The following is a 25,685-nucleotide window of genomic DNA, read 5'->3' on the forward strand; positions in this document are numbered from 1 at the left end:
TGGGCCTAATTTGGGAAATTAGGCCATATTTCGGCCTTAGATTCTTATTTTGGATTTTGGGATTTTAAACATATGGGTTGGGACTTGGCCTCAGGGGTGGCCCTTGACATTTGTATGAAAGACCAGGAGGTGACTTATTGAAAATATGTATGCAAGACCAGATTTTGGACTCTGGCAGTTAAGTATATAAGTAGTTGTAGATTGTATGTCAGTTTTCTTTGTGATGTTTGCTTAGAAGACCAAGAGGTAGCTCCTGAAACTTGTTTGTAAGACCCAGGGTTTTGGCCCCCGGGCTGGCAAGGAATGACCATGATATGGCTCATGGCCTAATGTCACGAATATGGTTGGAACATAACACCTCTTATTGAATGTTGGATATGCATGTTATGTATGGCTCGTATGTTATGTATGGTATGTGGTATTTAGGGAACTCACTAAGCTTTGTGCTGAAAGTTGTTATATATGGTTTCAGGTACTTTCGGTTCGAAAGGGAAGGGTCAGGCTTGATCGCAGCACATACACCCATACTTTTCCGCAACTGTGTGATTTTGGAATTGTACTCTGATAATTGTTTTTTTATAAAATACTTTTAAGTGTTTAAGTAAATGATAAATGGGTGTTTCGATTATTTTTTACAAATGAAATTTTTACCTTCGTATTTTGGGATGTTACACCATGCATGAGTAAAGTGACTTAGAGTGTGATGGTAGTTAAAATTTGTTGCATTGGGCTCTTTCTAACCATGCAAAGGCTTAAAATTGATGAATTTATGGATTAAGACACCCTAGGAGGGTCAGATCTGAAGTTGGGATGGGTGTCTTAACAGATTAAGACAGAAAAGTTGGTAAAGTTGGATCAGGTGGAGTACCTCGAGTGTACTCCTGGCTACGCCCACATAGCCAGTTGCATACCGATTGGTCGATGATCGAGTAGTATGCCCCGCGTAACAAAGAGTACGCCTAGCGTATGCGCAGGGCAGTTGAATTTTAAATATTGGTCAAGATTAGGGTTTTAGACCATGGGAAGGGAAAAATGTTTTTTTTCCCCTTTGGGGACTTAGTTGTGGGTTTGGACTCGCGAGTTGAGTTATGGACCTTAATTTTTAATTAGGGTTAATTATTATGTTATTAGGTTAAGTCTAGTTCCTGCAGTTCGGGTGTGAGATTTATCTGTCATCAGTATTAGTTGAGTATCCTCATTTATTCTTACTTATGTGGTAGAATAGTTGTATTTGTGATGACCAACTTTGTCTAATGTTATTTTGTATTATGTTGTTTATGTGTGACTGAGACTGCAATTAATCTCTAGGGTTGATGATAACCTATATGGCATATTGTTGCCCACTAGGACTGTTGATAGTCCCTAGGGTTGTTGATAACCTATAGCGGTTTATTTATGTTGTGTTGTATGTGGTATCTTGGGGAACTCAATAAGCTCTATGTTTACGGTTGTTGATTTATGTATTTCAGGTACTTATGAGGGCCGCGGGAAGGCGAAGGTCTTATTGTACACTCTCGCTGGCAGATTTGTTACTGGGATAGTTTGAGATACTCTTATATTTGATGATGATGTTTGTTTTAGACACTTATGCTTTTGATGACTTGGGTTGTGAAACTTTATTTTGGTAAATTAAAAATAGAAACTTTTGGTTTAAATTTGAGGTGTTACACCCACATTCTCTCTTTTTCTCTCTTCTCATTGTAGGTGTAAAGAGTCCTTCCTAGTGAGAGCCAAGGGAGGTGTATAACATACTTAGCAACCATATTGAAGTGAGCCACTCCTTGTGGCCTAAACTAAAGCTATCCAAAAAATAATCAGAAGTGAATCAGAAAGATACTTGTAGAAACATGAACTACGGTATCATGATCTTTGTAATGTGGAACAAATTCCTTTTCTTTGGTATAATGTGATGCTTAACTAGTTAAATATATGTCAAAAGGGACCAACTCATCCATAAACTCGAAAATTCAAATACATATCTAACATCAACTTTTCACAATGTTAATGACATACATCTACAAACGAATGCGAAACTATCCAAATGATTTTAAAGACTCAACTTGTGATTTTCCATGAAGACCTTTTGTCCTAATAAAAATACGATATTCATCAAACGTCATTGGTTGATATTGTGTGGGGTCATCCTTCATTATTAGTTGATCGGCAGGTTCAATGACCATGTCGCCACGTGGGTTGTAGAAAAAGGCCAAGGATACTCGCTCTTTTAACGAATTAACAAGCACACGGTGCTCGATACTCTTGTAATTTCCATTACTTAACACCTACATATAACCACTTTATATATTTAACAAAATGAAACAAAAGTAACAAGTTATATATTATAATCGAGATTAAATTATATATGTACCTCAAGTTGGTCACCTAGGTTAACAATGAAAGCATTATGGATTGGCTTAATCGTGACCCAACCATCATTTTTACGAACTTGGAGGCCAAAGACATGATCATCTGGAAATAGGATGGTGAGAGTACCAGGATCAGAATGAGGTGAGAGGCCTAAAGCAAGGTCGGGTTGAGGACACGTTGGGTAAAAATTAACCCTTAAGGAAGCTCCAATTTGGTCCCCTCCAACCGCATTTTCAAGATAATCTTCTTGTAATCCAAGATTAATGGACAAAACTTTCATTAGTTTGCCACAAAGTTTCAACACTTCTTCGTTGTATTTTGCTACCAATTCCCTACATATCAATGATAAAAAAAAAAAAAAAAAATTACAGGTTTTAGATTAAAATTGTGTTAAAGTTGAAGTTAGTCTTCCAATTATTATTTTTATATTCATTTAGTCGTCTTAGTATTTTTTTGTGATCTAATGTCATTTAACTTTCAAAGTTGTATCTTTTACACAATTAGCTATGGGTGTTGAGAAAACACAAAAATCAAATAAATAGTATAAGGTTCAGTTTATTTGATTGACCTTAATTTGTTTTTGGTTAAATCTTAAATGTTTAGTTTAACCCATTATCATAAACTTATTTATTTTGGTTTTATTTTCGCCATTTGGTTTAACCGAAATAACCAAATATGATTTTACAAATTTTAAAATTAAAATTTTTAGCATCCATATATATGTATGCTATTTGATAGATTATGGTTTTGATAATGCTAATTGCAATTTAATAAGCATTTCTCGTTCTAAGCTTTCATCTCATTTTAATGGTTTTGCTTCAACAATAGATGCTAATTGCTATTTGATAAATGTTTGTGTTTCTTGGATAGTAAAAAAAAAAGGTTTTAAAATGGGCTAAGGTTTTCAATTTGTTACAAAATATATCTATTTCATATGATTAATTTTGGTTTCCAATGTATTCAAGAAAATGGAAGTTTATCAAACCAATATGTTATAAGCATTCAACTATAAACCAATTAAACAAATCTCGTTGGATTTGATTTCGATTAGTTTTGAAGTACAAAAATCCATTATCCCGAACCGGACAAATCTATAACCAATTAAATCGATCGAACTATTTTTTTTGAAGTCAAATCTCATTCAATTTGATTGTTATAGCAAGGTTCCATAGGATACACAAATAATCCGTTGGATTTGGTTTGGTGTAAATTATGTGTTTGGACTCTAATTATTATTATTATTTTTTTAACTCGGATGGTTTTTATGATATATTTTTGTTGTGTGTTGTATAGCTGATAAAAATCGATCTAACCCATCAATCGAACCCGAACCCAACCCAAAATTAGCAGACTGGGTTGAAATTTTCAACCTATTTAAGTTAAATTGATCAACCTGTTTTTAACCCATAATTAAATTGGTTGGATTGGGTAAAAATTATCAACCATTTTTCAACCCACCAACTCATTTAACTTTAATTTAATAATTATTTAAATATTATCATATTTTAATCTAAATATTAGTTTATAAATTATAATTTTTATATTATTATTTATGTTTTTAAAAAATGGAATCTTAATTTCTACCTTTTTTCTTGGCATCGACAATACTAGTCACTTTAAAAAATAACCTAGAAATTATATATCTTTAATGTTATTTGAGCAATTTATTTCTATATGTGAATTAGGATTGTGCTTTTGTCATACTTTGAAATTTTATTTAAATCTATAATTTATTTAAATTGTGTAATCTTTAGTCAATTTATTTATTTATTTTTATTTTAAATTGGTCAACCAAAATTTAACAAAATTATTTAATAGGTTGGGTTGAAACTACATAAACGAATCAACCCAGTTACAACTCTGAAACATTGGGTTGGGTTGAAAATATCAACCCATTTAAATAAACATGTTGGGTTGAGTTAAAATTTTCAACCCAAATAATAAATGGATTGAACCCGAATCCAACTCAAGTCAACATATTGCCAGCTTTAGTCCGTTACATAAAAAAAAAAACTAAATTACACTCCTTTATTTTTTTAATTTGTTTATTGTTGGTTATTTTTTTATTAAAAATTTAGTTAATTTTTTTAAATTCATTTAACTTATTCTTTACACTTGCTACATTGCTTTTATACATTTTTATATCGTTTCATGATGCTCTTATGTTTTTATATTGTCATTTATTTTTTTAGATGTTTTTTAGGTTTTTATTTAACATATTTATGAAATAAACAATACAAAAACATATAAAAAATTAAATAAAAAAACCTCATAAAATAAAAAATAAAAACAATATAAAAACATGTTCGTTTTTATACGTTCTTACAATTTCATTTTTACACTGTTTATATTAATATACATATAAAACAGACATAAAAATCATGTGAATATGAAGTTAAAAGAATTATTTTTTTATTATTTTTTTTGTAAAAAAATTCGAATAAATATAAAAACAGACAACTTTGTGAAGAAAGTTGGAATAAATTTGACAATGAAAATCAATACTTGGAACAAATTTGTAAGAATTACCCAATGAAAGTTTGATATAGGAGTCATGTTGTGTGATAGATACAACTTTGAACGTGAAATGACATTGAAACTATAAAAATATTAACTGAATGATCAATTTCAAACTTAACTCATTCAAATTTGTCCATCTCAGTCAATAAATTTATTTCTTTTCATATATAAAAAGTGTTTTAAGATAGTATACGTATGAGAGTGACAGACAGGAATACACTTTCTATCTAATAATAGACACATGCCAAATATATAAAATATTATTTGACCCAAACAAACGAAAAGCCTCTATTTATTGAGCACGTTTTATTTATTCATAAAATTTATTAGCATTTAAATTTATAAAATATATTTTTTTCTCCTAATTCGTTTTACTTAAAGTTATCTAAAAAAACCCACTTTCTAACAAGCACATTATAATTAAATTACATTAAAATTAAATGCATCATATATAAAATTTATTTATTTTATTTTACTGAAGATGTTGTAATTACTTGTCGAAAACTTTCTTAAAACCTATACTAAGTCAAACTTTATACTTTTTGCCTTTTCGGACGAATAGAGTACTTAATAAAATATAATTAGGCAACTTATAGATAGATTATATACGGTATCTCATATATTTTAGAGGCTGTATTTTAAAGGGTCCGTGTTAAACAAAAGCTAATGGACAATTAATTTGAGAGAATGTAACATCAAAAATAATCATATGATTGTTTTTGGAAACTTGGATAAAATATGGAAAACTTATTCATTTATCAATTTCTCTCTCATATATATATATATATATATATATATATATATATATATATATATATATATATATATATATATATATATATATATATATATATATATATATATATATATATATATATATGTTCAGGTTCATTTGATACCATTCTAATTTTGTGAGACCGTGAGACCAAATCTAAAAATAATTTTAAAATGTAAAATAGATGGAAAAATCCAAAAATTCTTTTTTTAAATATTATCTTCGGAACTTGAATTAACTAAAAAAAATTAAAATAAAAATAAAAATAATCTTTTTTTTTTTTTTGGAAAAATACGTGAAATATTCTAATAGAATATTACACTGACATATTCTAAAAAATAATTTTAAAATGCAAAATAAATGGTAAAATCTAAAAATTATTTTTTTAAATATTATTTTTGGAACTTGAATTAACTAAAAAAAATCCCGTTTTTTTTTTAAAATACGTGAAATATTCTGATAGAATATTACATTGTACATATTCTAAAAAAATAATTTTGAAACAAAAAATAAATGGAAAAATCCTAAAATTCTTTTTTTAAATATTATTTTCGGAACTTAAATTAACTAAAAAAAATAAAAAAAAAATAAAAAAAATAAAAAAATGCATCTCACGGTCTCACAAAATTAGGCCGTCTTACATGAACATAACCCTATATATATATATATATATATATATATATATATATATATATATATATATATATATATATATATATATATATATATATATATATATATATATATATATATGTTTGTTCTTTTTCTTTTGTTGGTAAATGATGAGCATTATACTACAAAAAGATCTCCTACCTACGTCATTTTTTAAAAAGAAAACAATTTGATTATTTTAAACCATTATGTTAGTATTTTAATTTAATACAAAACTAATCCATTATATATATATATATATATATATATATATATATATATATATATATATATATATATATATATATATATATATAGAGAGAGAGAGAGAGAAAGAGAGAGAGAGAGAAAGAGAGAGAATTAGATTCATTTGAGACGGATCTAATTTTTTGAAACCATGATACTACTTTTTTTTAGTGAAATATTCTAATACTCTGTTATTCAAAAAAAACATATGTTCTGATATTCTAAAACAATATTTTTATCATATTTTACATTAAAATATTTTAAAAACATATAATGTCAGAATACTATAATTTTTATATTTGTAAGATGACTAAATATTAGAATATTTAGAAAAAATTGATCATGTGGTCTCACAAAAATATATCCATCTCAAATGAAGTCTTATATATATATATATATATATATATATATATATATATATATATATATATATATATATATATATATATATATATATATATATGGGGGAAAAGTGAATATATATTATCAGATATAAAAAATTAAATCCTCAAACTCACCATATTATGAAATTTTGTATTATATATGCATTGTAATCGTAGAAAATTTTTAAGATTCACCTCCAAACTTGATTACTTTTAAGATTTTTAAAAATTTTATTATTATCTTCTGCTTATAAAACTTTAATTGGCAAGTATAATATATATAGTTTGGTAAGTGTTCAACAGAAATATATGATTTAATAAAAAAATAATAACGAAATTTTGTAAATTTTGAAACTAAATCAAATTAGAAGTGTAAAGTTTAAAGCTATTATATATATATATATATATATATATATATATATATATATATATATATATATATATATATATATATATATATATATATATATATATATCGATTTTTTATTTAAAGAAATCTATGTTGTAGGCATAATATTTTTGTTAACTTTTAACTATTAAGTAATTTAATATTATTATATTGAACCAAAATAAGGTTTTTACAAAAAAAAAAAAAAAAAAAAAAAAAAAAAAAAAAAAAAAACACGATATATGTGTGAAAGCCAAAGATACACTTACACGCATGCATATATAGGGTTTATTTAAGATAAGGGTGTTAATAAAAAAAAATTCTACATGATGGGTCATATGTATGTCAAGCTAGTTTAGCTGGTAGTTAGGGGGTGTTTGACTTAGTTTTTAAAAGCTCAAAAAATCTTTTTCCAAAAAGTTGCAAAAAGTTAGAATTTCCTGATTTTTCCAAAAAATTGTTTTTCCTTGTATTAAAACTCCAAAAGTTACTGGTTTGCCAAACATCTTTTTATTTTTTTTCTTTTATAAAAAGGATTTTTGGCTGTGAAAAGCTAAGCCAAACACCCCCTTAAAACACTACCTATCTAAAAAACTAATTAATAAATGGAAAATTAGTTAATAGTTTACAAAAATGATGTTTAAGAAATTAATTGGCTGAGTTACATGGAAAATGTAAACTAACATAAAACTATACAAAAATCAGTTTTATTATATATATATATATATATATATATATATATATATATATATATATATATATATATATATATATATATATATATATATATATATATATATATATATATATATATATATATATATATATATGAAAGTAGTTTCAATAGAAAATAAATAATTAGAGCAACATATACCTGAATCAATGATCAAGTAACACGTAAAAACAATTTAAGTTGGTTGAAAAGTTAGTTTAGCTAGCTTTTTTAAAATGTACAAAATAAATTATTTTTTGGTTTTTCAAATTGAATTTCTAAAACAAAAACTCGTAAAATAAATTAGTTTATACGACTAATTGTTCGTCGCGTCATATCTTAAAATAATGTAAAGCTAATGTTACTGTTTTATAATTTTATCCTTTAAATATTTGTTAAAATAACTTAAAAATACTATATTCAAATGATATCCATAATACAAAATAATAGATTATTGACCAATGACTCGTTAACGAATCAACATCTCCTTGGTCCTTAATTAAATAGCACGTTTTGTTTAGCAAAAAACCAAATTTCAACATTGACAACAAACCTATAACCACAAATCTTTTGGAAAGATACGATTATATTAAATGATGGATATCAATCTAGATTATATTAAATTATATATATTTGGGTAAAATCCATTAGTTAGCATGTATATTGATTCTATGATTAATTATTTAACCCATATTTTATCTATGAATAAATAGAAGTTTTAATTTCTAAAATATTAGCGTCAATGGAGGCTATACACATCAAAGGTGGGTTAGTCCATGCACATTTTTTTTATAAAGGATTATATAAAAATATAAATCCTAAACTATTTTGAATATTTCAAATAAACAATCTTAATGTTTTTGGTAAAAACAAATATGCATAAATAAAGATTTTTAGAACTTATCTTTGATTTTTTATTGGTTTAATTTAAATAGTAAACCATATTACATTCTAGACTCGTCATTGGCCTTAATGTTAGCTTAAAAACTACTCTCTTCGTCCCAATATTATTGTTCACGGACAAAAAACATATCGATTAAGAAAAAATTAATTACCATTAACTTTATATAATAAAATGATAGTTTTGTCCTTACTTTGCATTTAATGTTCAATTAAATGGTTAGTTGGTTAAATAATAATGAGAAAGTATTTTGGTAAAAATGTTATTTATTTTTAGAAGTGAACTATTATTTTGGGGCAAACTAAAAAGGAAAAATGGATTATAATTTTGGAACAGAAAGAATATTTATATTTATCAATAAGGTACCTCAAATATATTATCAATATCATTGTTTGTAGTTTATAACTTATAATAAGCTAACTTTGTGATATTACAAAACACCAAGTTGCAATAAACTAGAAAATAAGTTAGTTTAAAAAACAAAGCCTAAATCCTACTAAGCAAAACCTTAATCTTATTAGAAAAAAAACGACCTCAGCTTATAAAATTTTAGCTACATTAACGGATAATTAGATAAGTCAATGTCTAATCAAATGTTTTAACTGAAAAATAGATCGAATATATGTATCTTTAGAAGCTAATAAATAATTATATATTATGCCAACTATGGTGTAATTTATTTATTTGCTTTTAGTATGTATGAAAATAATTTTAGACGAATATATATAGAATCACGTTTCATTTCATTTTGTCAATAAAATATGTAATATTGTAACAGTGGGTTCCTTGTCACCAGTTCACTGTTTCTTTTTTAATATTTATGCATTAACAACATACATTTTTATCATTTATACACAATCTTTTACCTACTTATCGATTTATGTATTATTATTATTATTATTATTATTATTATTATTATTATTATTATTATTATTATTATTATTATTATTATTATATCAGTTTTACACAAACTATACAATTGAGTACCTATAAAACAATTTCAAAGTAAAATATTGTTTATTTTAGTCATAATATCATATTACGTCAAAAAAAAAAAACTTAATTTGGTAATTCCTACAACTGATAGAAAATGAAAATGATCGAATGTAAACAAACATGTAATAATTATTTAAAAAAAAAAAAAAAACAAATACCTGCAAGTTGACGGCTGAGATGGCCACTTATTTTCGTCTCTTGAAGAAACAGGCAGATAGTTAAGGAAGAAGTAATCACTCCAATCCAATCTGGCACCTTTCACCACCCCAACACGACTTCCGTAGCCCTCATAAGTCTCCGGTGAGTTAGCGTACTTCTGCTTCTCCTCCACCGTAAGATGGAAGAACTCTCGCCACACCTTCTGTGTCTCCGCCATGAGCTGGTGGCTGACACCATGATTCACCACCTGGAAGAACCCCCACTCACGACAAGCATCGGATATTAGCTCCAAAGTGGCCTTACGCAACGCTGCATCATCTGAGTTGATGCCTGAGAGATCAATGACTGGGATATTGACCTCATTCGACTCCTCCACGTCCACCGATGGCCTGTCCATGATGGGTTTCACGTAGCAGTCCGGGATGGCTTCTATGCCACTTTCCGATAACGACTGCACTCTCACCACTGGTTCTGGCCATCTCTGCAATACGTTCATCGTCTTTCTAAAATATGTTTTAGTAGAAAAACAGAGATGGGTGTGTAGAGTGGTGCAGTGAAGAGGGTATATATAGGAAGATTGAACGTAGGGTTTGGCAAATGGCAACCATAGTAGGTTATGGTGGTCCACATGTAAGTAGAAAAGTCATCGATAATAAAGAACATTTTATAATGATCTTATACACTAGCTAGCTAATCGTATTGTTATTCAAAAGTATACATCGTGATGAATTTTGATTTCTCAATCTCATCAGTTGGTGGATGTTAAAAAGAGAGATGTAATTAATAGTGTTAAAGACTTGGAGTAGCGTATATTGTTGGAGAGGAACTTCATAGGCTTAGACAAATTGGATATTTTTAATTGGTATATACACGTGTCGTGCAAAATTGTGGATTTAGGTAAACAACACATGCTACATGAAATTCTTTTACATGCATTATAAAGTGACTGTAATCAACTAATAATAATTTTGTTTTATTTGTATAGTGTGAACTCTATAATTATCTTCTATATGGCTATCACATTAACACTTATTTTTTTGAATACAATATAGGTCTTAAGTAATTAATAATATATAATTGTTAAAACTATATATTGAGGTATGTGTCATATCCCAATCTGAACTATATAAGGAATTTTTGTTAAATTTGTTGACTGGTCCGGTTCGTACATAATTGTTCATTATGTTCAAAGTTGGCATGTAGCTGAAAGTAGAAGGCTTGCAGAAGTAGTAATCCTCAGCAGATCTGGAAGATCTCTACAAAAATCGAACTTCTCGCGGGCAGAGCTTCGGCTCGGGAATCGCACTTCTCGGGATCCCGGGAGTGTGAAACTTCCTTCTTAATTTGGATATGAGATCTGAGGTGTCGGGATGGCTTCGGGGGTTTACGTGCAGAGCTTCGGCACAAAAAGGAGAAGAAATGAGCAAATATACCCGGAACCCTCGCATCCTATTTATAGGAAGCTTAGGCCTCGCAGTATGCTGGGCGTACTGCCTTACGCGGGGCGTAGGCCTCCGAATGCGTCACTGCATGCGTCATCCGAAGAACTCGAGTGTGAGGTGCGTCATGCTTCACGGTACGCTGGGCGTACTTCGGATCAGATTGGTGACTCCTTCGGATATACATCCGAATTAAAGATTAAATTTAAATATTAATTATTTAATAAACTTCGGAAGTTCATATCTTCTTCATACGAACGCCGTTTTCGATGTTCTTTATATCCACGCGTAGGTGAGACTACGCTCTACAACTTTCGTTTAGACTTCGTCGGCTAATTTTGACTTTATTTTTATTATGTATTTTTAGTAGGTCCGGACAGGAAAACTTCGTTATAAATTCATAACTTCTTCGTTTGACGTCCATTCTCGCCTAACTTTTCATCGCTTCGATACCAACAACGAGATCTTCGATTCTCGTTTAGATTGCTTCGGCTAAAAACCGCTCGATCTCAAATCGAGTATTTCGGGCTGCATACCGCTAAGTCGAAACTTCAATAAATCATAAATTCCTCATACGAAGTCAGATTTTGGCGTTCTTTTTATGCACGCTCTCGTTTTAACAAACTCTACGACTTTCGTTTAGATCACTAAGGCTAAATATCGCTCTAACGTAAATTTCACTTTTTACGTCATTCAGTGTTGCTAGTTCTGTTGCAAAACTTCGACAGGTCATAACTTCTTCGTTATAACTCGGGTTTTGGCATTCTTTATATCTTCGGAATCCTTGTTTCGATCACCACATCTTTATGCAAAGATATCGGGCTTATCTCATACTTTAATTTTGACGCTTATTTTATTCTTAATTCATTAAATATAATAATTAAGAAAATAAACACATAATTCACATAATACTCAAATATTTCATCATTAATACTCCAAAAGAGTTACAAGGGTTAACCTAGACTATTACATCAATGAAATGCCTAGCCTGGAAACGCGGGCGTTACAGAACCCTAGACGTTTTTGTTGCCTCCTCATCTCTTTCCTAAGTCATCTTGTTGCTAGTGGTGTTTGTGACTCCATTAGAGGTGCAACATTTGAGGAACTAAGCTTTCAAGAGTCAAGATCAAGAATATTTGTGATTATTATTGCTACATAACAATCAAGGTAAGATCTAAACCCTAATTCATATGTCAATTTCAGATTTGTATGTTAGTCAATTAGGGTTTATTGCTTTGGTATTCAATGTTGTATGTTTACTTAGAAAAACCTAAATCAAAGCAATTAGGGTTGCATGAACACCATAGGAATGATGTTAGGCCCATAACCCATCAGTTCATTCTGAAGGTCTTGAGTGGTTTGTCAAGTGGAGGCATGTCTGAGCTTATACGAGATTTGGATGCAATGTGAAATTCTTGGATGGACCATCGTTATGCTCGTGGGATCAGTAAAGTGACTTATGTTTCAAAGTTTGTTGTAATCTTGGATGATCATTTGAATGGAATTGTCATATTTAGTTATTTTCTATCTGATTCTACATTATGAATGGAGTAATTATCTATGCTCTCAATTGCATGTGTGATGGAGTTTGTGGATGTTGTGTAGAACTAGAGCTTCCTGGGTGTCTGGTTATCAGTGGTTGCGATCAATTAATAGAGTGCAAGTTGGTATGGGTATCAAGGATTGTCCTGTTATCAGTTAGTGGATCGGGGGTAAGCCCGAGTGTTGTTTTCGGTTAGTGGATCAGGGTAAGCCTGAGTGTTGTCAGTAGATAGCTAAGCAAGGTTGTTGGAGCCGAGTAGGAGTGTGGCCTAGTTTTGTATGTGGTTAATTGGTTCTCTCCGTGATGGTGCACTTATGTGCAAGATGAGCATGATGATGATTGGCCGAGGAGGTTTAGAGCCGATCAAATTTGTGGGTTTTCATTTAGATTGGTTCATGTGAGGGTTTGCATCATGAAGTAGAAACGATAGTTAATTTCAATGATGAAATCTAATTTAAGTGGGGTAGAATTCTAACATCCTGTTTCCTGCCATGGTCTGGAAGTCGATTGTGTAAGGCTTTAGGCCTTAAAGAGGCAAAGTTTAGTCCTGTTTCCTGCCATGGTCTGGAAGTTGATTGTGTTTTGGGCCGAAGGGTAAAGATGAAATTTTGGTCCCTTTGTGACTTAAAGACTAGATCTTGGATGGTTGGACCACTCTAATGGATAAAGTGGGAAACTTTATCCATTATGGGGTTATTAGGAACCATAAAAATGTAATCTTAGACCTTAGTTTCCTTCCATGAATGAGCTAGGATGTCTTAACGAGTTAAGAAGTTAGGGTTTTTAGTATTGAGCATTTAATGGCCATGCAAGACCATAAAGTTGGAAACTTTATGGTTAAGGAAATCATTTAAGGACTAGATATGGAGTTTGGATGAAAGAGTTTAAGGGATTAAGCTCTTAATAGAAGGGAATGATTGTTGCACATAAGTTACTCGTAAGCTATGGTAGGCATGGATTACGAGGTCAACACCTCGCTTCTAGTCAAGTCTTGTGTAGGTTAAGCGTACAAGTTGAGTACACTGGGCGTACTCAACTGAGTTGACTCGATTAACTTTTTTACTTTTCGACATTGACCTGTTTTTGACCGAGTTGACTTAGGGGTGTTTGGGTATTTTGATTATAAGTTAAGTTTGGTCATGTTCCCATGAATAGGTGACCAGTAGAGCTGATATTCGGAGTAGTGTCATGTTCAATGATGTTTTCTAACTGAGAGGTGAGTCTTACTCACTATACTGTGGGTCGAAGGCACCAATGTTTGACCACTTGGTTATGTATCTTGATATATAGGATGTTGTTATGTTGTAGTGATATGTTAGATTGATATCCTAGTATATAGGATGGTGTTGTGCTGTAATGATCTGTAGATCTGCCTGTTTGTCTGTTGACTGGTCATATGCTTATTTGATACTTATGTGGACATAGTTTGGTTGGGTTGAGAGTGTGCTGCCATTCGAAAAACTCGGGGCAATCCAACTGGGAGGTTATGGATCAGGGTAATCCAACCGAGAGGTGGTGGACCTAGTATGATATATATATATATATATATATGGCAATCCAACCGGTAGGTTTTGGGATAAGGTAAGCCAATCGGGAGGTTGTAGACCCAGTATGCGATATGTATGGCAATTGCACCGGGAGGTTATGGGCCAGGGTAATCCTTTCGGGAGGTTTTGGACCCAAAATGTGATATTTAGGGCAATCCAACCGAGAGGTTGTGGGCCATGGCAATCCAACTGGGAGGTTGTTGACCCCACATGTATGATCGTATATTTTATCTGTTTATATGATGGCACCTTAGGGGAACTCACTAGGCTTCATGCTTACAGTTCTAGTTTTATGTTTTAGGTACTTCAGATGGTCGGGACAAGGCGAATACGTGATCATGCACATCCGTTTGGTTTTGATGATACTGATTTGGGGACACTCTGATAGATGGTTTCTATTTTTTAGAACAATGTTTTGTAATTGAATGGTTTTGATTCGGATGATATCTGAAAAAAAAAAATATTTTACTTGATTTAAAAGTAGAAATTTTTGCCCTGAGTTCTAGGATGTTAAGAGACAACCTTCAAGTTTGGTCAAACAGAGTCAATAAAATTCAACCCGATCAACTTAACTCGTATTAGAATTTTAGGATAAATGAGTCATTTCCTAATACTTCTAGTATTCTATTGACAATTTATAAAACAAAATACCTCTCTTATTGGTAATTATTGAATAAACCCTAAATTAGGTTGGTAAAACAACAATTCGATAATTTAATCACATAATATTTGAGTATAAATATTATTCATTACTCAGTGTAGTGGAATGCATAAATCTTATACTACATAGCAAAGGCTACAAACACAACTTTTTGGTGAATTCATCACCAAATGCGACAAATTCTATACCCGGCTAAACACCCAATTTTTAATGAAACGAACTTAGAAATTCAACCTAACTTTATGGTAATGTATTATTATTTTGATAATAATGTTTGTTATAATAATTTTAATTTTTATAATTCAAATTAAATATTTATACATCCTTTATACCATTTTTTTATAAATACACCATCATTTTTATAAAAGATGCCAAGTGTTATAAAAGTTTTACTTTTTTTTTTAATATAAAAATCACTACTTACAAGGATGTACCTCCATCATAAATAAACATCTGCACTAACCTTAGGGTAACAAACAATTATTCTGATCCTTATCTCCCCATACCCCCTACCCACCCCACCCTTTTCCCCCTCTCTATTTTAATCTCGGCTGAAAGGCCCTTCATCGTCATCATTTTTTTCATTTTCATCTTCTTATCCAATAAAAAGTTGTCATCTTCCATAGCTAAATTCTTCCAACTTGGTTCTTGAATTTTTGGTAAGTATTTCTTTCATAATCTAGTGATTCTTTACACTTATAAACTAGTTTCAATCCATTTAGACACATTATCATGTGTTATATTCCATAGGATCTTCAAATCCTCATGAGTTTTTAACTTGAATCTTTCCATCTACAACCTTTTTCCACCAAGAAAACACACATAAGGTGATTTCATACCCCTCATTTTCATTTTAACCAAGTTTTAAGGGGGAGAATACAAGTAAACTTGTATAAGTGTACAAGTTGTAATGCATGTTTACTTATATGTTGTGTAGAAGTGTTATATACATGAAATAATATTATTACCTAGCATTATGAATATTTAGATGTAAAATTTTATTTAAAATACAAAACTATGAAAAACAAGTATAAACATTCTATATGTTTTTCTAGAAAAAATTATAAACACAAAACTATAAAAATAGGGTTTTTATGAATATTATATGACTTTTCTAGTAAAACTGGTTATAACCAAGTTATAACACCATTTTTGTGGGTTATAAACCAATTTATGTTATTTGGAACATGTGTATTGAAACTAGTTAAAAATACCAAAGATTTAGTTTTATAAAAAGAAAACTTAAAAATCTATCATTTTATGTAAAAGAGAGTTTTCTAACCACAAAATGGTCATAACTAGGTCATGGTACCATTTTTGTGTGTTTTGAACAAAAATATGTTGTTTTAAACATATAAAGTTAACTTGATTTAAATATCACAAAAAAATAAAAATAAGTTTCACATAGTTTATATTCCACTATTTACCATTTTGTGACGTAAAAAGTCAAAACTAGAAAATTTGACATTTTCATACTAAAGATTCACTTATTGGTGTTAGATGTAAAATAATTGATATTTATGAATATCTAAGCATGTTAGCCTCTATATATATGTGTGTATATATATATGTACAAATGAAATATTATAATAAACTATAATAGGTATAGTTTATGGGATATTAACGCTATTGTAACATTTTCGAACAAGACGAATAATTATATAAAGATGTATATAATTAATTTATATTATTTTATTATCATGGAAAAGTGATAAGTATACATACAAATGTTTTCATTACATGAAAACGTAAACGCGTTGAATCAATTTTTGTGAGACAAAGTCGTCATCGTACCTACCAGAGTACTTACAAAAGTCTTGTATTATAACCAGAATCTCCTGTAAAAGAGTGTGATACTTGTGTGTGTGTGTGTGTGTGTGTGTGTGTGTATATATATATATATATATATATATAGTACTGACAATCTTGCACCTAAACTGCTTGCTACAGGTAGTCCGACAGGTTTTGGGTGACAAATGTCTAACATTTTGACACCTAAAGAACGTTGTAACATGTCATCTATGTTTTAGCACGGTTACAATAACTCACATGGGGAATCAACGATACGTTTAGTTTACGAGGAAACATACATTCAAATGGTTTTATATAGATTAAAACTACATAATACTTTTAAGTATAGAAATACTTATTCATTTCGGTCTTAGGGTTTCTAAGACTACAACTCATTTTCAAGGAATATATTGGATTTTATGGAAATGAACACTATCATTTTACAAGGAAATGCTTACAATTCTTCATACAAACTCTTATGAACTCACCAACTTAATTGTTGACACTTTTCAAAACTACTTGTATTCTTAAGAAATCATTAAAGAATGTAACTACAAGCTTTTAAGGATGGGACGCTAAGGCCTCAAACAAATATTTTCATCATCATATTTTAATTGGTTTTGAAACATACAACTCTTACAACAATGTTACTCTTTCAATTATAAATATGATGGTTGTGTTTTTCTTTGATGACTATTATACATATCGTTGTGATACGATTCATGAAGTCATCCACCCCCAGACATTTTCGTCATCGTGGTTTGGGTATAACATGTTACACTCTTGTGATCCGAGTAGATGGTACAACGGATCCAATATAGATAATGTCACCAAATATCGAGGGCAAACACCACCGCCCCCAACTCCAAATCATCTGTCGGATACCAAACCTCATGTGGCTTTAGTTGTCTAGAAGCATACGCAATAACCCTCACTCACTGCATGAGTACCGCCCTCAAACCAGTTATAGAAGCATCACAATACCCAACAAAATCCTCCACGCCCTTCGAAAGGGTGAATACCGGGGACTCACATAATTTGTCTCGATGTCTCGAATGCAGCCTGCTGCTTGGGGCCCCAACGAAAATCCAAGCCCTTCCTCGTCAAATGAGTGAGAGGTATAACAATCTTAGAGAAATCCTGAATAAACCTCTGATAATAATTGGCCAAACCCAGAAAACTCCTGATCTCTGAAGGGGACTTCGGGACCTTCGACTACGTAAATGTCTCTATCTTCGCCGGATCGACTAGAATCATGTCCTGGTTAACGAGGTGTCCCAAGAATTGGACCTCCCGTAACCAAAACTCACACTTCGAGAACTTGGCATAATGGCTCTCCCTCCTCAATAATCTTAGTAGCTCTCAAAGGTGCTCCTCAAGTTGCTCCGTGGTCTTGGAATAGACCAGGATATTATCAATAAAAACAATGATGTAACGATCAAGCATTGGCCTGCATACCTGATTCATCAAATCCATAAATGTCGTCGATGTGTTGGTGAGCCCAAACGGCATCACCACGAACTCGTAATGACCATAACAAGTTTGGAATGTTGTCTTTTCCACGTCCTCCTCTCTAACCCTCATCCGATGATACCCTGACCTCAAATCGATCTTGGTGAACCAAGATGCACCCTGCAGCTGATCAAAAATATCATCAATTCGTGGAAGTGGGTAACAGTTCTTCATCGTTAACTTGTTCATCTCATGATAATCTAAACACATGAGATGATACCCATCATTCTTCTTCACAAACAAGATCAGTGCTCCTTAGGGTGAACTGATTGGTCTGATAAACTGCTTGTCTAACAGTTCCTGAAGCTGAGAGGAAAACTCCTGCATCTCTGGTGGTACGAGACGATACGACGACTTGGAAATCGGTGTTGCACTAGTATTAGATCGATCCTGAACTCCACTTGCCTCGCAGGAGGAACGTCGGGTAAATCCTCTAGGAATACATCTGGAAACTCTCTTACTACGGGCACATCTGAAACCGAAACTCCTCGAGTGTCTAGAACATAAGCGAGGTAACTCATACATCCATGCTGAAGATACTGTTAAGCCCTGACAGCAAAAAAAAAAAAAAAAAAAAAAAAAAAAAAAAAAAAAAAAAAAACTGGTGCATTCGCCATAAATAGTCAGTTCTTCCCACTTGGGATTCGAACTACCACATGTCGTCCCTCAAAGTCAATCAAAACTCTCAAATTAATATTAGGATTTACAAGTGGTCGTTTGGGAGGATGGATGCTGAAGTTGGAAGGGTTTGTGGGAGTTAATATTGTTTAAATAGGGTTCAAACCCTTAATATTAGAGTTTTCTCATCAACTGAGTACGTCATGCGTACTCCTTATGTACGCCCTGCATACTCAAAGGCACCAGTGTCACCTTTTAATGATCTACGCCCCAAGTACGCTCGACATAGGGACCATTTTTGCAACAGATTACATTTTGATTCATGAAGGAAATTACCTGATTTGGCTGAGTGTTACATGATTACAAATCCAAAAAAAAAAAAAAAAAGGCTCGAGAAGATATTATCAAAGATGTCTGTTTTTTTAGGCTTGACCGTTCCATAAAAAATGTTGTTACCAAAGATCCAAATCATCTAAAACGTTATAATTATCATCACATCAAATTGTTTTCTTCACCCTGCATTCAAGTTGAAATTATCCATCCAACATAGCATATAATCGATAAAGTAATTGATATGACAAAGACCACCCCACCAAATTCTAATAAGTTTCTAAATCATCGACTTTGTCGGACAAGAAACAAAAATATGATGAATAGCTTCGACGGAGCTATGACAAATAGGGAAAACTAAAGAATGTAAATCCATAATTACAATACTACGCCGCTCAATGAAATAAAGGTAGATAAGGACAAATTTTGAGTCAGAGAAACTAAATAAATTTCAAATTAAAACGAAGTTGTTGTAACAAAATGATTGATTTTGTTCATAAAAAATGGAACCCGGTATAAAGGAATCATCATCTTATTGAGAAATCGATGATTTTAACGACATAACCGTTATAAGGGGAAGTAATTGTAATATCTAGAAAATAGGCAAGAAATCATTACAATTAAAAGTATTATATCTTAATATGGAATTAACATTTTGAAAGTATTATATCTGAATATGCAATTAACATTTTGAAAGTACTATTATAAGGTATGTTATGTTTTATAAAGAAAATGGAAGATTTTAAAAGAAGCATACAAGATATGGATTTTACATTTTTATTAATATTCGACATTGCTGTGGACATTATTTGTAAGAGAGTGTAGTTAAAGGTAGTGAGAAGCTTGGGTTGCTTAGTAGGTTGTCCTGTTCTTACGTACAGTCTAAACTATTCTAAACTGATTTCAGGATTGGTTCATATGGATAGCTTTGCAACTTGCGTTGACCGATAAGCTAACCTTGCATATGCCTCTTACTAAAGTGTTGAAATATTTTCACATTTTCAGTTGAGATTCAAGAAACAATAATGTTTTTAGTGATCAAAAGAGTTTTTAATTTATTTGATAGTTGATCATTCTTATGTATGGTTTATTAATAGTAATAGGAATATTAAAGTGTCGTGGGTGGATTAATTAAAAAAAAACATCATCTTATCGGCATTTCATTGTAATCCTTTTTGTCAGCAAATTTCTAACTTTTTTTTATACTCAATCATTAAGTTGTTAATAAAAGCTAATACGTTTTAGTATTGGATTATTTAATATTTAGAGCATAATTTTTAAAACTAACATATTAGCATTTATACTCAGATCATTAAGGTGCTAACTTTTACAATCTTAGGGAGTGTTTGGCTTAACTTTTGAATAACCAAAAATCCTTTCAGAAAAGTTACAAAAAAATCAGGTTTTCCTGACTTTTCATGTTGTTTCATGTTAAACACAAAAACACAAAATGGTGTTTTACAGGTTTTCAATTTCCAGTTATTTAACAAAGTTTTGAGATAGATTTATGTTTTCTAATTATAAACAAACATGAATGCAAAAGCCGAATGTGAAAAAAGACATAAAAAGCGCCTAACAAATCTTTTATAGCAAAAGTCCCCGAAAACACGAGCCAGAATCATACACACCCTACTACCCAAACATCCTTGTAATTGGCAACAATCGAGCACATCTAACCAAACACAAACCCATAATTACAATATAGAATCATCAACTCAAATGTTTTGTTTTTACTCATTATTCATTCCCCAAGTTAATAGAACCATCTTTCATCAACTTGACACTCAAACTGTTAAATCTCCCTCTCGAGTAATGCCGCGAAGCCTTTCTCCAATCGGTTCCCGTTTTCATCATCGCAGCAAATTCCTCATAACTAATTTTCCCATCCTACATATCATAAATTAAATTAAATTAAATCAAAATGTCAGCACATCAATAACCAATAACAGAACAGACTGTACTGTGTTTGACTGGCACTGACTGTACCTTATCTGTGTCGACTTCTTGGAAGATATCATTTGCGACATTTGCACCATCGGCATCACCGTCTTCCATCAAAGCATCGTGAAGCTCTTGAGGCTCTATGAAACCGTTTCCATCTTTATCAAAATAAGAAAAGGCCTTGTGTAGATGTTCATCGTTTGCCATTTTTTTGAGGTGGAGTGAAATGGCAACAAATTCACCATAATCCAATGTCCCTTTTCCATTTGTGTCTACCTGAGAACAATAAACAATTTATGGACTGAAATCAACATCTGGGAGTTGGAATCTTTTAAGGCATCAAAGACTTACAGCTTCGATAAGAAGCTGGACTTCAGACTCTGCGAGCTGTGTGTTGTATTTTTGTAGTCCGGTTTTTAGTTCTTGGATTGTAACGATACCATCATCATCCGTGTCGATTTTTTTGAACATTTCTTTGATGTCTTCCACTTCTTCATTGGATAAGAAATCAGCTATAACCTATATCAATTATCACACATACAAATACAAATACAGGTTAATGGTTGCTTCGTATTTGAAGATATGAAAGTAGGATAATAATGAAAGTATGTTTTTATTTCTTGCATTAAGGAAAAAAGAGAAAGAGAGAAGGAGAAAATAGGAAACTAACACGAAGAGCCTTTCTCTTGAAGCGATTCATTAATGAGAACTGCTTTAATCTTGCCTTGACAACATCACCAAGGGGAACATTTGGAGCCTTTTTAGCATTTGTCAGCCAAGGATGTTCTATCAATAACACAAACCAATGTTTAATTTCTTTTACTTTTTTAATTTAATTTGGTGTTAGTTTAAAATAACACACACACACACACACACACACACAATTATATAAGAATAAGAAGAAGCATACCAAGCACTTGTTTAGCTGTAAGGCGTAATTTTGGATCAGGCTCTAACATTTGCTTTACAAGACTCTTGGCACCTTCAGAAACACTTGGCCATGGTTCACGTTTGAAATCTATTACCCCACGAAGAATCGCCTGTGCAACCCCTTGTTCTGACTCTACATTAACACAAAAAAATAAAAAATAAAAAATTAACTTGAATGATAAAAAGATTGATAGCAATGTAACAGATTTACAATTTCTTTATGATGAGGATGAGAATTGAGAAGGGCATTCGTGTCTTTTAAAAGTTGCAATGCTACTATAGGGAAGGAAAAGAAATTACCTGCCCAAAATGGAGGTACACCACATAGTAATATGTAAAGAATGACACCTGCACTCCATATATCAATCTCTGGTCCATAGTTACGCTTAAGCACCTCAGGAGCCATGTAATAAGGGCTTCCAACAATTTCAGAGAACCTCTCACCTGTATATATATATTATATAAATTACTGTTGGATTGATGTGGTTTTTGACTATTGTACTAAATACCAAACTCTTTCCAGGAGCACCAAATGTCATTTTCACTCATATTTCCTAAGGGCTAATAGTAATGACCATCAGTTTTTTCTTATGAGATGTCTAAAGGAATCATATAAGGATTTGCCATAACCTACCATAAAATGATTGAGATTACACATTGCCAAAGTATTGAGTAAAGAACATCTGGAAGTAATAAACTAGCCAAAAGTGAAGCTAAGAAGGCTCTAAGAAAAGCTAAATGTAAGACATGTGAAGATATACATTAGACAAAGATGATGTGATAATAGATCAGTTAAGAGATTATTTTGAATCTTGAGTTTTGACAAGTCGTTTATAGGAAATGGTGAGGTAAGTGAAGGAGACCTTGATGAGTTATTTCAAGTTGCAAACAGAAAAAATAAATACCCAAAATCAGAATGGCAAAGGTGCAGAAAGCTATAAAATGTTAAAATTAGGCAAAAGATAATATAATATCATTTTCAGTATATCCAGATTAGTTTCTGATAGAAGTTGTTATTGTTCTTGTTATCTCGTACATTCATTATTTAAATAGAGGGAACATATTAACCATACAATACCATGTTTGGCTGAGTTTCCATAACTTGATTTATGAGAGAGTTTATATTAACATTCTTAAGTGGAAAAAGATGAATCGTGTTCTAAATCCATAAAACCAATTATACAATGTATTGGTCTTCACATTTGGCTGCGATAAGTTATATTAGTTCAGGCATTTCTGAAAATCATTCACCTGGCTTGAAGAAGATAGACAGGCCAAAATCAATAGCTTTGAGGGGCGAATTCTCCTTCTTGTTTGCAAACAAGAAATTTTCTGGTTTCAAGTCTCGATGAATGACTCCATGCTTATGACACAGCTGCACAACTTCCACAATCGTCCTAGTCACTGCCGCAGCTGCACGCTCCGTGTAATGTCCACGCGCAACAATCCGATCAAAAAGCTCGCCTCCCTCACACAGCTCCATCACCAAATGCACCGCATTCTCGTCCTCACAAGCTTCTCTCAATGTCACAATACTCGAGTTCTCCGGCAAATGTTTCATGATCGCCACTTCTCTCCTCACATCATCAACATCCACAGCCGTCCGTAGCTTCCGCTTCGAAATCGACTTACAGGCCAACAATTCCCTCGAGCTTCGATCTATACACAAGTAAGTCACTCCAAATTCTCCGCGTCCAAGTTCCCTATCCAACATATACTTCTCTTCAATATTTTCCTTCGACACATCAGTGAGGACAGCGATCGACGCCTTCTTACCGTTCCCGGCGTTAGCCTTGTCCTTCCTGTTGTTATGGTCATGACCAGAGTAGTTTGAAGACTTCACATCTTCCCTGGCAACAGCCGCTGGAGATCTGCAACAATTCCCCATCTAAATCCAGAGATTCTTAAACAAAATCGAGCTAGAACTTCAAATATGCAAACCCTAACCGTAGCTTGCCAAAGCTAGGGTTTCACATCATAATACCAGTCAAAATCGAAAAGCCATATTCCTACAGTAATGGAAGTGTGGCCTGTAGATAGAACGCTAGGTAGAGAGAGAAAGTCGAAGCAGCTGGGCGAATAGCAGAGTGTAGTGTGTGAGTGTGTGTGAGAGAGAGCTTCTGTCGAAGAGAGAGAAATAGAGTGGGGGTGTGCTTCGTCGGCTAGAACTGGAAAGGAAGGGTCGGAACCGGACGGAGCATATGAAGAAGGATGGGGCCATCGGTAAACAAAATTTCTACCAAAACTTCAAAAAAAAAAAAAAAAAATTAAAAAATTAGTTTTGTTAAATAAAATTGATTACAAAAAAAAAATTATCCTAAACAAAAATAAAAATGATATGGTACATTTAATAAGTAATCATATTAAAAAAAATTATATAAATGATTATCAATTCCGTAAAAGGAACGTTTTTAGTATAAGGTGTCAAATTTTTATATGTATTTAAAAATTGCTTACGGAATAATTTAAAATGATATTGAATACCTTTTTTTTTAACCCTTTTAACATTCAACAAAAGATGCCAAGGGCAGAGAAGGAAAAGTGGTGCATATGTGAGAGAGAAGGAGAGTTCGGGATGAAAGATGCCATGCGTTGTCTCTTTTAACGTTCGAATAATCAAGTTTAAAAGCAGAGTTGTCATTTTCCATAATATTATTTTTAGAGTATTTGGAAAAGGGTTAAATACTTCTTTATTATTTTTATTATTTTTCGTAACCAAGTATTTTACTTATGGTAAAATGACTTAAAAAGATTAGGGAAGTTTCAAATTTGTTAAAAAAAACCATTCGAGTATTGTATGTTCAAAAAATATTATCAAACTAAAACATATATTTAAAAAACACCAACAAAGTACATGTTCTGTTCAAAAAACATCATTTCTATGGTTTGGGGTAACTTACATATTTAATCTCTAACTTTTCTTTCGTAACTCGGACGATCCCTTTAGTTTAAATTTGGTTCGACTTTGAACCTTAATCGAGTTAAAAGATTAATTTATTAATTACTTATACAATTTATGATATTATTTATTATAAATATATCAATTGTAGAAATAATTAACAAGAAATAAAAATAAATGTTAAATGAAATTAATAAGGGTATATTAGTCTTTTAACTCGATCACGGTCTAAAGGCAAAATAAATATAAATATTAAGGACCGTGCGAGTTAAGAAAAAAAGTTACGGATTATACATGTAAGTTAACCCAAAACATATAGAGATGAAGGTTTTTGAAGATGATATGTACTTTGTTGGTGTTTTTTTAAATATATATT

The 25,685-nt window shown here is 31.5% G+C and overlaps 2 protein-coding genes across 2 annotated transcripts; both read right to left on the reverse strand.

Annotated features, from left to right (window-relative positions):
- Positions 1-1,895: 1,895 nt before the first annotated feature.
- LOC144997698 (jasmonate-induced oxygenase 2-like) lies at positions 1,896-10,675 on the reverse strand. The gene is made up of 3 exons (XM_078957571.1): positions 10,098-10,675; positions 2,369-2,699; positions 1,896-2,282 (listed from the first exon to the last, which is right to left on the reverse strand). The coding sequence occupies exons 1-3, from the start codon at positions 10,592-10,594 to the stop codon at positions 2,034-2,036; spliced, it is 1,077 nt and encodes a 358-aa protein (XP_078813697.1). The 5' UTR covers positions 10,595-10,675; the 3' UTR covers positions 1,896-2,033.
- Positions 10,676-21,089: 10,414 nt separating this feature from the next.
- LOC145047713 (calcium-dependent protein kinase 13) lies at positions 21,090-24,602 on the reverse strand. The gene is made up of 7 exons (XM_078996052.1): positions 23,662-24,602; positions 22,711-22,854; positions 22,391-22,543; positions 22,151-22,266; positions 21,832-21,999; positions 21,526-21,756; positions 21,090-21,426 (listed from the first exon to the last, which is right to left on the reverse strand). Exons 1-7 carry the CDS (start codon positions 24,296-24,298, stop codon positions 21,277-21,279), a joined length of 1,599 nt encoding a protein of 532 aa, XP_078852178.1. The 5' UTR covers positions 24,299-24,602; the 3' UTR covers positions 21,090-21,276.
- Positions 24,603-25,685: the final 1,083 nt, after the last annotated feature.

Source organism: Lactuca saligna, chromosome 5 (genome assembly GCF_052625555.1).
Source record: "Lactuca saligna cultivar CGN05327 chromosome 5, ASM5262555v1, whole genome shotgun sequence".
Classification (NCBI taxonomy): Eukaryota; Viridiplantae; Streptophyta; class Magnoliopsida; order Asterales; family Asteraceae; genus Lactuca; species Lactuca saligna.